Raw genomic sequence first — 15,042 nt, 5'->3', positions numbered from 1 at the left:
CACACACACACACAGTGTGGTTTCAGTTGCCTGGGACTAAAGACGTGTGTGTGTGTGTGTGTGTGTGTGTGTGTGTGTGTGTGTGTGTGTGTGTGTGTGTGTGTGTGTCATCTACTGTTGATGAAGGTCTTAATGGTAGAAAGCTTTATCTGTGACAGTCTTTTTGTTGTTCCTATCTGTCACTCAGCATCTCTGCTATATGCTGAATAGCCCAATTACGCTATTTTATGTATATGCATTAGCCAATTTCTCATTGGGGCTCCCACCACCCAGGATAGGATTCTAAAGCAGATCCACCCACATTAGGCTCAGGGTACCATCAACAGCTTGATCCACCAGCATTAGGGCCAGATGTAGATCCATCCACTTTACACCTGCAGTAGTGTCCAGAGATGAATCCATCAGCATTAGGTCCAGGGCCTCTTGCAAGAAAGTGAGGCATGCACACACAAAGTAGTGCAAATGGGCTATGTGTGTTTGTATTATAATAAAGTCAGATACATATATATAAGGGTGACAGTTTCAAAGGACACACAATACCCTTCTGTGGTCCACTGCAAATCTTGATTGGATGTCTTAACATGAAGGATATGGTTGAAAGACTTGTTACTTTATGTAATCACTGCACTTACATTTTGACAGTAGTAACATTAAAGCTTGATATAATCTGTACCGCTATGGGATTCATTGTGCAAGTTTACTTCATTTTATCAGCTTCTCCAGTCACCAAGTCAGAATCATTACAGCACAATGTATATGTCATCCAAAAATAGCTGGGATATTAAATTGTAACATTCTCCATATATCATGGGTAAAGTTAGAGTTCAGTGCTCATTACATTGTGGGTCAACTGGAAAAGTTCTTTAATGATGCTATTGATTTGTGGAAAAACCTCTTGAAACCTGGTACCCAAAAATTTAAAAAAATATCCCTTCAGGCTAAATGACAATGGGAGAATGAAAATCAAATATTACCACATTCTAACACATGACTTGCAAGCAAAAGTAGATAATGGGAGGATATGGTAAGTGATGTAAACAAATTCAAACAGACATTCTTAGAGCTGCAGTTAAGCAAACTAGAAGAGAGAATCAGCACATACAAGGATTATGGGCACCTATGTGGTACATTTACCACCTTAAAAGAGAACAAAAAAGATGGCTACAGAGATACATAAATATTATTTCCAAAGGCTATATGGAGCACAACCATCTGATGATACCAAAACAGTATGGCTGTTACAAGACTGTGCACACAGGGAGTTCCGAAATTATTCATTGAAGTTAGTACAGGAGGTACAGAACATGAAAACAAATGTATTTTGATAAGGGACATTTTTTCTCTTAAGTCACCTTGTAATGTTAGGGAACATTTTGTTAGTGGTGCTCATGTATGCTGCTGTTTTGATGTCACTGGGAACGGATACTGGCATTCAAAACTGCACTGGGTGTGGTTGGTTGGCTGAGCACTGCTTGGGAACAAAGGATATACTTCCAGCATGATGGGGCACCAGCCCATTTCGGAACTGCTGTGAGGAATCATATGAGAGCCACCTTTGTGAATCGATGGATCGGCTGAGGTTGCCCTCTGGCCTGGCCACCCAGGTCACCTGACCTTATGTGAGTGGATTAAGAAACCAGTATGACAGTACTCATTCCCAAGTAAAAAGAAACCACAAACAGTAACAATTTTTATCCATGAACTCGAAAATCTTATCTCATGTCACAGATGCAAGATTGAAAAAACCCTCACCAGACGACCTTGAGCCAGAACAGAAGTGTGGCATAGCCAACAAAAGCACATTAGAAGGAATTTGTTCCTTAAGGGACATAACTTCCTCCTCATGGCAGCATCAGGCATAATTATTAGACCCTACTGAACATAGATTTAGCGAAAGTCAGTCATCAGTACCTAGGGAGTGTGTTAACAGCATTTCAAATTTCCACATGCAACAACAGATTTACTTCTACCAAATAGTTTCCAAAGGGCAATAAATTGACATCTTATGAAGGATTTACAATTTAACACTCTGTAAGACAGGGTTTCTCTTTTCAAAGATGCTGTGCATCATCTCTTTAGGAACATTAATCTATATTATCAGCACCTACATACCAGGACTACACATTGGTGCATGACGGTTCATTGTCAATGCCTATGTTCATGATGTTAGCATAATACTTATGGAAACATGAGACATTGTGAAAATCTTGGACATAATGGATGTTTACAAAGAAGCAGTGAGGGCAACTATGAGCAGTTATAAAACACAGATCTTCTGTCTCAATTGAAGCTCACCTCACACAACATTCCTTTACTAAATGTATTGCTGTGGGAGTGTTGGGTGTGAAACTTAGAAAAAATGTACACAACCTAACTGATGTCAATTCCAAAGAAATGGTAGGAAAAATAAAAGGTGTTCTGATAGTGAATAGTACAAGAAAACTGCACATCATTTAAAGGATAATACATGTCACCGTACCACCCCTGTCCAAAATGTTGAATGTTGCATAAGCCATACCCATTGCAAGAATAGCACACTGGACTCGCATTCGGGAGGACGATGGTTCAATCCCGTCTCCGGCCATCCAGATTTAGGTTTTCCGTGATTTCCCTAAATCGCTTCAAGCAAATGCTGGGATGGTTCTTTTGAAAGGGCACGGCCGGTTTCCTTCCCTCACCCGAGCTTGTGCTCCGTCTCTAATGACCTCGTTGTCGACGGGACGTTAAACACTAATCTCCTCCCTCCATTGCAAGAAAATTTGTTACATAAATAAAAAAGTATATAGGTTGGTTCATTTAGAAAGATATGTTGTCATGTGTAGCTACGGGTCAGCTGACAAACTCACCTACAGAAGGCAGCAGAGGTTTAATAGATTGTGATACAAAATATTCAGCCCTTGTGATGAAAACTTTAATAAATACACTGATACTGCCTGCAAGTCAATCAAATTTACTGAAGACTGCATGAGGTATTATGGCTGGAAAACAGGTTACAGACAGATGGGAGCAACTACAGGTGCAACAAAAATGTACAGCACAAATTGCAGGACGTATTCCTTACAAATAGACAAAGAAATTATGGTATATGCACATGGGTCTGGAAACACTTTTATCCAACTCTTTAATCATGGCAAACACACATGAACAGAACGGACTGGCATACCACGTGCAACTCTTTCTCACAGGAGATGTTCAATATGCCCTCTGTGGGCACTGATAGACACATCAACCTGCTGTCGTAGTGAGTCCCAGATCTGCTGGTGTATCCCTGGAGTATAGTGTATGGTGTCACAGCCTTCCATAATATGGGTACAGAGACTCTGAACATCTTTCACTGTGATTCCATACACAAGAGCTTTCAAATGCACCCACAATAAAAGTACAGTGCATTTAGGTCCAGAGAGCATGGAGGGCAGGCAATTCTTCCATCTCTACATACCCATCTATCACTGAATCTGTAATTTAAAAGCTGACAGACATCAATACTAAAATTAGGAGGGGCTCCATCATTCATGAAGTACATGTTTTGTTGCACAGCTAAAGGCACATCTGCTGACAGATCAGGTAGACCACTCTCTACAAAATTACAATAACTATGTCTGTTGAGCCCGGGTGGAACAAAGTGAGGTCCTTGCCAAACAGACACTAACAATCCAATCTTGTTGAAACGACACCTCATCTGTGAACAGCACTGTTGCATAAAATTAGGGTTGACACTTTGTTGGATAAACCATTTGCAGAAGAGTACCCATGCAGGAAAATCAGCTGCTGACAGTGCCTTCACACACTGTAAATGGTATAGATACAGCTGGTCCTTGTTAACACTCACCAGACTGTCATGTGGTCAACATTCCATGTTACAACTACACATCCTGTACTGACACTAGGGTTGTCATCAGCTCCATGAAGAAAGAACTGCCACCTTCAGTAGCAGTGTCCTAGTCCTTCTAGGCCTCCCCCCCATCGCGAGTATCAGGGTTAACTGCCATGTGTTCCCTAAGTCAATGATCATGGGCTTCAAATGTTTTCCTGATAGGGCACCTTCATCCTAGAAATCTCTTCCTGTAGAAACATTGAGCGTGAGTGCCATTGCCATCAGCTAATCCATACATGAAATGGGCATCTACCAACTCTGTGTTTGCGTACACTGACAGTGCATGAGCCAAGTCTGTGATTAACTCTGTGTAGTAACCTGTGTGTTTTCAACAATCGTACTGATTGCAGGAACATGATGTCACCTATAAACAAGTAATGACATACATTGGATGCCAAAAGGGACATGTAAAACAAAACACTAGTGGTGCAGAATGTAAACAGAAGTCACCAAATGCATGTTTCCTGTAATTATGATGCTATGTAGTGTGTTTCCCATGATTAATGAGTTGCAACACGTAAACAGAACGTTTCCAGACCCATGTTCATATGACATAATTTCTTCATCTATGTGTGAGGAATGTGTCCTATAATTTTTCCCGTACATTTTTGTTACACCCTGTATATCTGAAGTCTTACAAAACCGCAACATATGTATTAGAGAAGATTCCTAATGGAAGGTCTTATATGACAATGACAGTAATTGGACACATTCAGAAGACAACTCCATGCCTAATTAAACACAAAGACTTAAACTGGAAGACAAATCCATCAGCTCACATGCACACTCAGTGGCATATATGTTTATAAATGATCTAATCCCAGCAGCACTGCGCCACTACAAAATAAACCTCACAAGTCATGCATACTGTCAGAACTGTGGTCTAGTTGTCACAGCCATGTGCTAAGCAGTAGATTGCTACAGAATTACATGTTTCTGGCAATGGATAAAGCCTAAGTCAATGAGAGTTAACAAATTAACACTAGAAAGATAATGTGTATGGATGCACCCTCATGGTTTAAAAATTATTACATAAACCATGTCTTCAGTAATGAAGGAGCATCCATAATGATTCTTTGCTGTTATGTGGAAACTGTAGGAATCCACCAATTTCATACTCCTTGAATGAGGAAAAAGGAGTAGTACTGATGGATAATTGCTCCCTTCTGATGTGTTCAGTTTAATAACAACTGGAAATATTCTTAGGATTTAAAGAGAAATGTACTAATAAAAAATACTAGAGCAGTTAATACCAGCTGCATTCTGGCAAGTTGTAGTTTATAGAGGCTTTACATGTATTCTCTGGTGTGGACTGTGTCTCATGACCAATGTAATTCTACTGGGTACCGCATACTTGCTGCTATCTATTGTATATGGGTGAATGTTTTGACAGTTGGTGCCTGTGAATCATTCTCTTTCTCACTCACTGTCTCTCCAGTGTGTGTGTGGAATGCCATGGCCATTAACCATGTCACATAAGTTCCGGTGTGGAACATAGATAGAGGCAATTCTCCTTCTCATTCACTCTCATTTCTCCCACTGAATGCTGTATAACATATATGCAGTAGATGTGATAGCACTAGACCTTGAGCTGGCAGGCTGTAGAGTGGAACTAGACCGTGGATATGATGACACATGTGTTGTAACACGATTCACGTTTTCCATCGCACTTCACATAGTGTAGACCATGAACTGTCTGCTTGGCATGCCCGATGTGAACTGACTGGGCACGGCCCGTGCTGCCTGAGTTGTTGTTGTTCCACTGGCAGAGGGCGTGGCCAAATTCTCTTGTGCCCCCTGGTGGACGGGACTTTACTTGCGGCAACTATTGTCCATGACGTGCTGTGCCAATGTGAGCCTCCCGCGATCTTTCTGGTGGCTACTGCAACATGAATCTGCAGATTACATTTTTGATTTGTTTTACATAAAGTGCATTTCCTCTACCATTCATATCTTGCAATGGGGAAACTATTAAGTGCACTTTATCAATGTATTGTGAATGTATATACTTAGTCTTCCTTGTTATTTGCAAGTCTACTGTAATGCTAGTCATACTTCTCTAAAGCAACCTACTAGTGGCATCATTGTTTTATAATATACTAGTAATGCAGGGTGTGAGTTTGTCATAGGCATGGTACATGTTTGTTGTAGGGTGCTATTTGTTTGTAGTTCATGTATTTGTTAAAATATCAATCTGTGCTATTTGCTTAATGTGTGGTATTGGTGTATTTTTTTAAATATCGTATGTGCAAATTGTTCAATATTTAAAGTTTCGTATTTATGTGTGTCTGCTTGAATATTGGTTATCTGTGGGAAAATACTGGGTGGTAATTATAACTAATTACACCAAAATTTTAAATAGCAATGGGAGGTGCTCAGATATTGGAGTGCTTACAGAAAATGTCATGATGTCGATAATTTACAGTAATCCAGCAGTTCCCCAATCACACACTGTAAATTCAAAGAATCTTACATCATAAATTATGTTAATATTTCCTGTCACTTTGAACATTATGCTATGACATCTTTAAATTACAGTAATTCAGCCATATTCAGTCATGAACTGTAATGTCAAGGTGTCTAACCCTATATATTATGCTAATGTTTCCCACCGCTCTGGAGATTATGCCATGATGTCATTAAATGATAGTAATTCAGTCACACACCAGTGATATACTGTAATCTCAAAGTATCTTACCTAAAAAATTGTGGTAATATTTGCCACCATTTTTAAGAAGGATAACTCTGTTGCTGATAATTCTTCTACAGCTTACAGACCTCAAATTGTGAAACTCACCCAACTGGAAATGTAATTAAAGGGATAGGAAAATGATGGAACTTGATTACTACTGGCTTAGAGAGAAAAGGGAAGTAGGGAGAGGCAGACCTCATCTTAGTTCATTATCTTGGCTACAACCCACACAGTTGGTGGGTGACTTTTATTTTCCCGACATTTTTATGTCATGTCATTGCCCTAGAGGCAAAGTGGAATATTAGATTACATACTGACCTCAAGTGTACCATTTGCAATTGCCTGAGGGTTATGACCAGAGGGAGGTTCTCCAGAGGTGATTCTGCAGAAGGGATCCATCATGACAGTGAGATAAGATTGTTATCTAAGCTGTAACTTGCAATGATACACTGATAAGCCAAAACATTATGACAAACACAAACTGTGATGTAGGATGCCACCTGGTGGCATTACAGGCACATGACATGATAGCAAAAGTATGTAAGCAGAGCAGACATGGACGGGGATCACCCTAGCGAATATCTGAGCTGAAAATAGGGAAGTCCATTGACCCAAGTGACATTGACAAGCAGCAGGTTGTCATTGAACAGAGCCTGTGAATGAGTATCTTGAAAACAGTGAAGTTGGTTGAATGTTAACCTGCTACTGTAGTGAGCATCTATGGAAAGAGGTAGAAGGATGGTGAAACTACCACTAGATGCCAAATGGTTGAAGATCCATTTGTCTTCACAAAACATGGGGTTTGGAGGCTTGCCTGCTCTCTAAAGTAGGATAGATGCTGATATGTGGCATCTCTGCCAAAAGAGCACAATGCTGGTGCACTCACAAGCATTTCAGAGCACACCGTTTGTTGCATATCACTGAACATGGAACTCTGCAGCAGACCACCCCTACGTATTCACACATTGACCCAATGACATCATCAATTACGATTTCAGCAGGCTTCGACCATTGATCAATGGAAACGTGTAGGTTCCTTGGGTGAGTCACATTTTTGCTACACTAGGTCAATGGTTGTCTTCAGAAATGTAGTCATCAAGGGGAATGGTAGCTCAGAATGTGCAGCACGCCAGGGATGCAGGCTGGTTGGAGCAGTATTACACTATGCCAAATATTCTCCTCCACCTGCATTGGATCTGTAGTAGTAATCGAAGACACGCTGAGAGTAGTGAATGACCTGCATCCCTTCATGCTTGATGCCTCTCCTGATGGTGATGTTACATTTCAGCAGTTTAATTGTCAAGGTCTTGGAGCCATAAGTGTGCTACAGTGGTTTGAGGAGCATTATAATGAACTCACACTGACTTTTGGCAACCAAATTCATCTGATGTAAATGTTATGACATCCATGTGGTTCACTATCCGATGCCATCGCTGCATACACAAATCAGCGGCCTGTTATTTAGGTGAATTACATGACCTGTGTGTAGACATCTAATACCACATACCTCCACAAACCTACCAACAAACTGTTGGTAGGTTTGCTTGATCCTCGATACATCACATTTCGTATTGTGATTTTGAAATGGTATTAACATGTGAGGGTGGGTGTTAAGGATGTCAGTGAGTAAGAAACCCACAAACAAAACAGAGTGTGTGAAACTCATGTCGCATATCCAGTTGCATCCATCCCAACTGGGCAAAGGAAGGACTGGCACGATCAAAGAATCAAATATCATGCACATATATTATCCAAGAATTCACAGCTAGCGTGAGTCATTTGGAATTTTCACTATTTCCACCCTGTTGAAGTACATCACAGTAGTAAAGCTTTGACAGGATTACAGACTGGACTAGTTTTTGTTTTATTTTGGTGGAATATTTTTCTAAAATTTTGTATCCTTTGAAGACAGATAGATATTGCCTGCATGCTGTGGTGTTTGTTCTTCCCATTTTAAATGCTTATTCAAGATTATACCAACATTTTTTACAGTTTTTCCATAGGATAATTGGATGCCATAAAGACTTATAGGTGTAATAGTTTCATGAAAATGTTCACTAATCAACTTTCAGTGTGATATGAAAATGATCTGTGACTTCTTAAGGTTACATTTAAGGCTTAGATTTTGTGCCCTTCATGGCACTATAGAAAGTCACTATTCATACCTGCTGTAGCAGCAGCAGCAGCATTCTTATTGCTGGTGCTTCGACACAACAGAATATCATCAATATCCTTGTGATAGTTATAAGAAAGTAACAGAGGTGAAATGTCATTTCCTGCTTTACCTCGTATACAGATATCAAGGCTATTACCACTGCATCACATTGATTAGTATATTTCATTCTTTACAGCATCAACAAAATGCGGTACAGTGGAATCCTGAAGAGGAAAGTTGTACTGAGTGCTGGGTGGGGGACCTATCCATACGATAGTGTCGCCTTTGAGAACATATCACCATTACTGTGTCTGCATGCACTATTCACTTTGCTGTCGCTAGTGATATTGGTGCTGGAGAGACAAGTCCACAGTTGTCGACAACACAGCCGCAAACTGCAGAGACAGAGACGAGTACAACCGCTACAAAGAAGACGACTCCCACAATATGGCACTAGCATTAGATCGTATTCTCAGTGTCGCTTACTTCACAGCAACATGGAAGCATGGGTGTGAGCTTAAAAAGCATATCCACTTGGCTCTGCTCTGGATGGTGTTAGGCTCAACAACAGGAGCAGTTCACTCTGATATCAACTTTATACTTCATAGATATAGTCTTTGAATAGGTTTCATGCTGGTCTCCACTTTCTTATATCCTAAGTCTTCAGCACTAAATATCTAATATAGTCTACATTTTCAATAATATTTGTTTTTTAAGTCAGCAGTCTTTCACTTTTGCTACTATCATGTACTGATTTATTCATCTCTGCAATGCCTGCACAACCAGTGTCTGCAAATGGTATATTTTTATAAAGTCTTGCCTATGAGTGCTCTTTCTAGTCTCTTGATTTTACACCTCAACCATCTAATTTTCGCCAATTGTCATTATGAATGAGTCATATTTCAGACTTTCTCTGCAATTACACTTTTTTTCATTCTCTGTTACTTCTTCCAGGACCATAAGTTTTACTGAACACTTTGCCATATGTCCCACCAACTTGTTCTCTCATCTCAGAAACTTTACTCATTGACTCCCACTGCCATTGTATATTTCAACTAATACCTATTAGTTCATACTGAAAAAGTGCTATTTGTGTTATGTAATATTTGCATTGTGTGTGTCAGTAATATGAAACACATACATTTTTTTCTTAAATTATCTTTCAGCCACAATTCTGCTCTAAATCCTAGTTATAGTTCTGTATTACCAATTACAGACTGCTACATCAGGTGTTACAGTTGTTGTTGGAACTAGGATTGTATGCATTCATTGATGACGAGCTCTCAGCACTTGAAATGCAAAGCAGACCACAATCGGATGTAAGGAAGGAGCGTTATGGTGGTCACAATTCCTCCACTTCCCAGCCCCCCCTCCTCACCTCCTACCCCCCAACCCCTGCATCAGGAAGTGCAACAGCATATATTTTGACATATATCAATTTGCAAGTTTCTCAGCCAACTTTCAGAAAATAAAGCTGCATAAAAGCCAAAAGTCTCGAAAATAGCAAGGATTTCTAGAAAACTACATGCTGTGCTTAACACAATATATTTCTCAATCACTCACCTGAGAACAGCCCTGCTTAAATGTGCTTGTGGCCTGAATGGCTGCAGAAAAAGCATTCTGCCAGCAAACGTCACCCATCTGAAGAACAACCACAACTGCTGCAGAAAACCTGAGATGGATTGTGAGTCCAAAGGCAGAATCAATAAACTGCAGGAAGTTGAGCAAAGTAGGTCATAAATGAAAAAAAATTAAATTGACTGACTTCCCCATATGGGAAGATGAGCAGTCAAGGTGTTTGAGATGTCTACCAGGTAAGATTAAAGGAAGACATCAAAAAATTCAGAAGTGGACTGCTAGATTTGTTACTGGTAAGTTTGACCAATACACAATTACTATGAAGATGCTTTAGGGACTCAAACAGGAATCCCTGGAGGGTAAGTGATATTCTTTATGAAGAACACTGTTGAAAAAATTTAGAATACTGGCATTTGAAGCAGGCTGTGGTACGATTCTACTGATGCCACTATACATTTTGTGTGAAGGCCATGAAGATAAATAAGAGAAATTAGGGATTTTCCTTTGCTCTGTTTGTGAGTGGAACAAAAAAAGGAAACAACTAGCAGTGGTGCAAGGTACCTGGCATTCACCATATGGTGGCTTGCAGAGTATATACACAGATGTAGACGAAATACTGATAATGGTGGGTGTACAATTAGACTTAATATTGTGTAAATTATGACATGGCAAAAACTGGACAATTTGTTTCCTATTATATTTCTTAAATCAATAGCAAACTTTATATTGTGTAAATTATGACATTCTAAAAGTTGTGAGAGTCAGTTTCATATTATAGTTCTTAAAACAACTGTATGGCAAATCCACTTCTCAACTTTTTAAATGGATACTTCTAAAATGATATTTTTTTCTGAATTAAAAGTTACAGTAAAGTGACTTACTAAAATTGAATGTAAACAAATTATTATGATATTAAAATATTTTGTATATTTTGTTGTTATTCTTATTGTTATTGAAATACTTGACATCTGTCATCCATTAAAATGTGAGATAAAAGTAATAAACTGTGAAACCCATTCCCCAAAAAGCCCACATTGGATCCCCACCTAAAGCAGACAAAGGAGATAACATGGTAATAATTCTGAGTTGTAGTTGATTTCCGAAATCACTTATATTTATGCTGTTAATGTTATATGTCTCCTTCATTCCCAAAATCCTATTGTTTAACTGGACTATATACAGGGTGTAATGGGTATAATGCAGATATTTCTATTGGTGACTGACGACAGTGTTCTGAACAACATTACATCAGTGTTTGTCACTTTCAGGCTGATAATTATAGCTGTTAGGATAGTATGATTTTAGTTTGTTTAGTACCTCTAAGTATGTGTGAAAAGCACAGGCCATTAATGCTAATCTTTTGCCTGGGCAGAAGGTTAGCCATTGAAGTGTGGAAACATGGATGCAAAATGATTAGTCTATACAGATAGGCGTAATCCACTTAGCTGTGCAGTTATGAACAAGCAGAGAACATCAAGGAGTAAATTATGGGTCGTGTTTGCAGGATGCGTGTTCCACGCAGAGAAAAAACAAACACACTGATGTGTGTACTTAATAAGATACCACATATAAACATATCTGCACTTATACCTGTTACACCTTGTATGTCCACATGCTTGGAGGGAGATCATCATAATTTTACAAATGATATTCTTAGTATTTTATGTGCAGTTGATTTGGTGTATATTTTTTTTGGATGTAGACATATTTTATTGATGAAAAAAATTAATAAGTTTGTGCAGAATTTGGTTGACTTGATGTAATTTCATCTTTTATTCATACTGCAACAGTAACTGTAATTGCTTTACAAATATTTTATTAAAGCAGTTGCTGTTTCTGCTGATATATGTGCATGTAGCTGAACATGTGTAATATGGATCACAGACAAATCTCAAGCCAAAATTGCATAGTCATTTGAAGATGTAAATGCAACACACTAGCAAATAAAATTTTCTATAGAAGAAGAACCAAAATGTATACTGAAATTTCTTCATATAGTCGTAAAAAATCAGAATCATTACCACAACTACAGTTGGCATCCAACAACAACAACTATCATTTTTCCCCCTGCGGGTTTGGGGGTTAGAATAGTCACGAGGTATTCCTGCCTTTTGTAAGAGGTGACTAAAAGGAGTCTATCACTTTTTGGCCTAATCAGTTATGGTCCCCTTTTAGGGTTTCAGCTACACATCTTTCTAAATTATCTGAAGTGTGGGCCATTTGGGGAAGGATGCCTTACATGGTACACCTCATATTGTCCTGGATCTGCAACTCCACCTGCAGTCCGGTTATCTAGGGAAGGATGCCTTGCATGGTACATCATCTACTTCCATTGTCTGCTGCCCTCTTCCCCCCCCCCCCCCCCCCCCCCATGATAATTTTGGATTTTTTGGCACCAAACATCTAGCACGGTAGCCAGTCCATCATGGTGGGGCCATCACGTACCCATTTGGTAGTAGCCCCCTGACAACACAGGGATTGCACTGAGCTGTAAACTCCCCACATATGCCAAGGAGAAGGTGCCAATCTTTTTGGGGCATTGGGATTCTCGGTGATGGCCATCATGCCAAGTGGCCTTTGCTGTGGCTTGGTGGTGCCCATGGGGAGAGCCCCTGCTTGGTGTGGGTAGCATCAGGGCGGATGACCTGCAATGACATGGACCAAGTCATCTTTTGCTGGGGACCAAATGGCCCCAGCAGTCTCTAAAAGAGGAAAAGTTGACTTTAATGCTGAGAGGTATGACCTCGAAACATTTTCCTCCCTTGTCGCACCATTGGAGGAATGTAGGTCTATGGACAAGAGGGGACCTTATTTGCCAAGTTATTTAGTCTGCAGCAGAACAGATGGGGACTTCTTTCTGGCTACAAAGCCTCAATTTTTTGTTGCATATCTGGAGGAGAAGTTTGGGGAACTGGCTGCACTGTTGACAATGAGAATTGGGGCAGTCCTAATTCAGACAGTATCCCCGGCCCAGTCCCAGGCATTGCTCACCTGTGACCAGCTGGGTGATATTCCCACTCCTGTCACTCCCCAAAAAAGCCTCAGCATGATCCAGGGGATTATTTTCCATTGTGACCTTATCTTCCAATCTGACATTGAGCTCTGTGCCAATTTTGTATGGTGGGGTGTTCACCTCATCCAGCACATCTGTAGGAGACCCAATGATCCTTAGGTTGCTACCAGTGCATTCATCTTGGCTTCGAGGGTGATTCGCTACCTGAAAAGGTCAAGGTGATGGTTAACCAATGTGACGTAAAATCATAAGTCCTCCCAATATGCAGTGCTTTAAGCGCTGGACATTTGGGCACGTGTCTTCCCCCTGAAATTCCAGCGCCATGTCAAGACTGCAGATGTCTGCTGCATGTGTGCTTCCTCCCACTTGTGTAAACTGTGGAGAGCACCACTCCCCCTGCTTTCCAGTCTGCACAGTACTCCAAAAGGAGAGGAAAAAATTATGGTGTGCAAGATCCTGGACTGGCTGACTCACCAAGTGGCTGTAACAGGACGTCCTCCTTTTCCTCAACAGTACTTGTTGATACCAGTGTCATTTTTCAAACTTTGGACAGGTCACTATTACCTCAGCTGCTTTTCTGAAAACATTCATATAATTTTATATATGGTATGTTATATTTCAAGCTTAAATTTATGGAAAGGAATTACTTTATAAAAAATTTTCGTCTCAATGTTACAATCAATAAGTAATAGTTCCGCATGTACAGTTAAAACTATTTTTTTTAGAAACATTTGAAATTACTAATTATTTGGCACACTTAAAATTTCTGTTATTAATTACACAATCTAGTACTGTGTACAATGTTTATTTCTGGATTTATTTATGAAACACTAATCAAAATTAATAGAAATTCATTTGTCAAGAACAATTGTACATCCTTTGGAATATGGTTATTACTGCAGAGTGAAGCATTAGTAAGCATGCTCTGATGTGATCGGATGTATTTTTGTATTTTGGATGAACAATGTAACTTCAGCTTTGATAATTTGAAAATTCAAAAGACTGTATGATATACTAAAATGTGACAAAATATATTAATGTAACAACAAGAATTCTGCAACAAAAATCTTCAAATTTATTTAGGTCAATTCAATAATGAGGACCTAAAAACCGAGAATTTCAGCTCCAAGAATCAAACCCCTAGACAAGAAGAACTGGAGCCAACTCCACACAAAAAGCTAAGTAAACTAGAAAGTTTATTTCAATCTTCATTCCTCTAAAATTTTTCATAAAAGCCTTTGCTTATCGTGCACAATAACTGAAATAAGGAAGAAGGTGGGAGATTAGAAGGCTAACCGTAAATTTGAGCTGTTGCACTCCATTCGGTTAATATCTACATATGCTGGAGCTAAATCAACATCGCCCTCACTTGTGACTACAATTCCACAATCTCTACCACATATGATGGGCCCTTTTGGCTGCCTGACTACACTTGCCCCCTTGGTAGCTGGGGGGGGGGGGGCACCTTTTCTTCCACTGCTCCCAAAGCACCTACTTTGGGAGTAGTACACCCCCCCCCCCCCCCCCCAAAAAAAAAAAAAAAACACCAGGTACGTTGGTCCCTTCCCCTTTCACTTGGAAGGGGTCCCTTGGGACTCTTTCTTCCACGGTCTCCACTAGTGCCACAGTGGACACTTGCCAGTGGCTGAAGGAGCCACACGCTGCTGGAAAAAGAGCTTCATAATCTTACTCCATGCCTGAAGCTACTTCAGAGAAGTCCTCCCAGCAAG

At 39.8% G+C, this 15,042-nt stretch overlaps 1 protein-coding gene across 1 annotated transcript in view; it reads left to right on the top strand.

The window, feature by feature from the left end:
• The window catches only part of LOC126455656 (uncharacterized), a 130,431-nt gene extending 119,221 nt beyond the window's left edge, over positions 1–11,210 (top strand). The window contains exon 9 of the mRNA XM_050091423.1: positions 8,918–11,210. Within this exon, the coding sequence (XP_049947380.1) occupies positions 8,918–9,236 (319 nt within the window). The 3' untranslated portion in view covers positions 9,237–11,210. The remainder of the gene's footprint in view (positions 1–8,917) is intronic.
• Positions 11,211–15,042: the final 3,832 nt, after the last annotated feature.

This window comes from Schistocerca serialis, chromosome 2, assembly GCF_023864345.2.
Source record: "Schistocerca serialis cubense isolate TAMUIC-IGC-003099 chromosome 2, iqSchSeri2.2, whole genome shotgun sequence".
In the NCBI taxonomy this organism is placed as follows: Eukaryota; Metazoa; Arthropoda; class Insecta; order Orthoptera; family Acrididae; genus Schistocerca; species Schistocerca serialis.
Note: the sequence above shows the minus strand (reverse complement) of the source record. Positions and strands in the feature narration are given on the sequence as shown.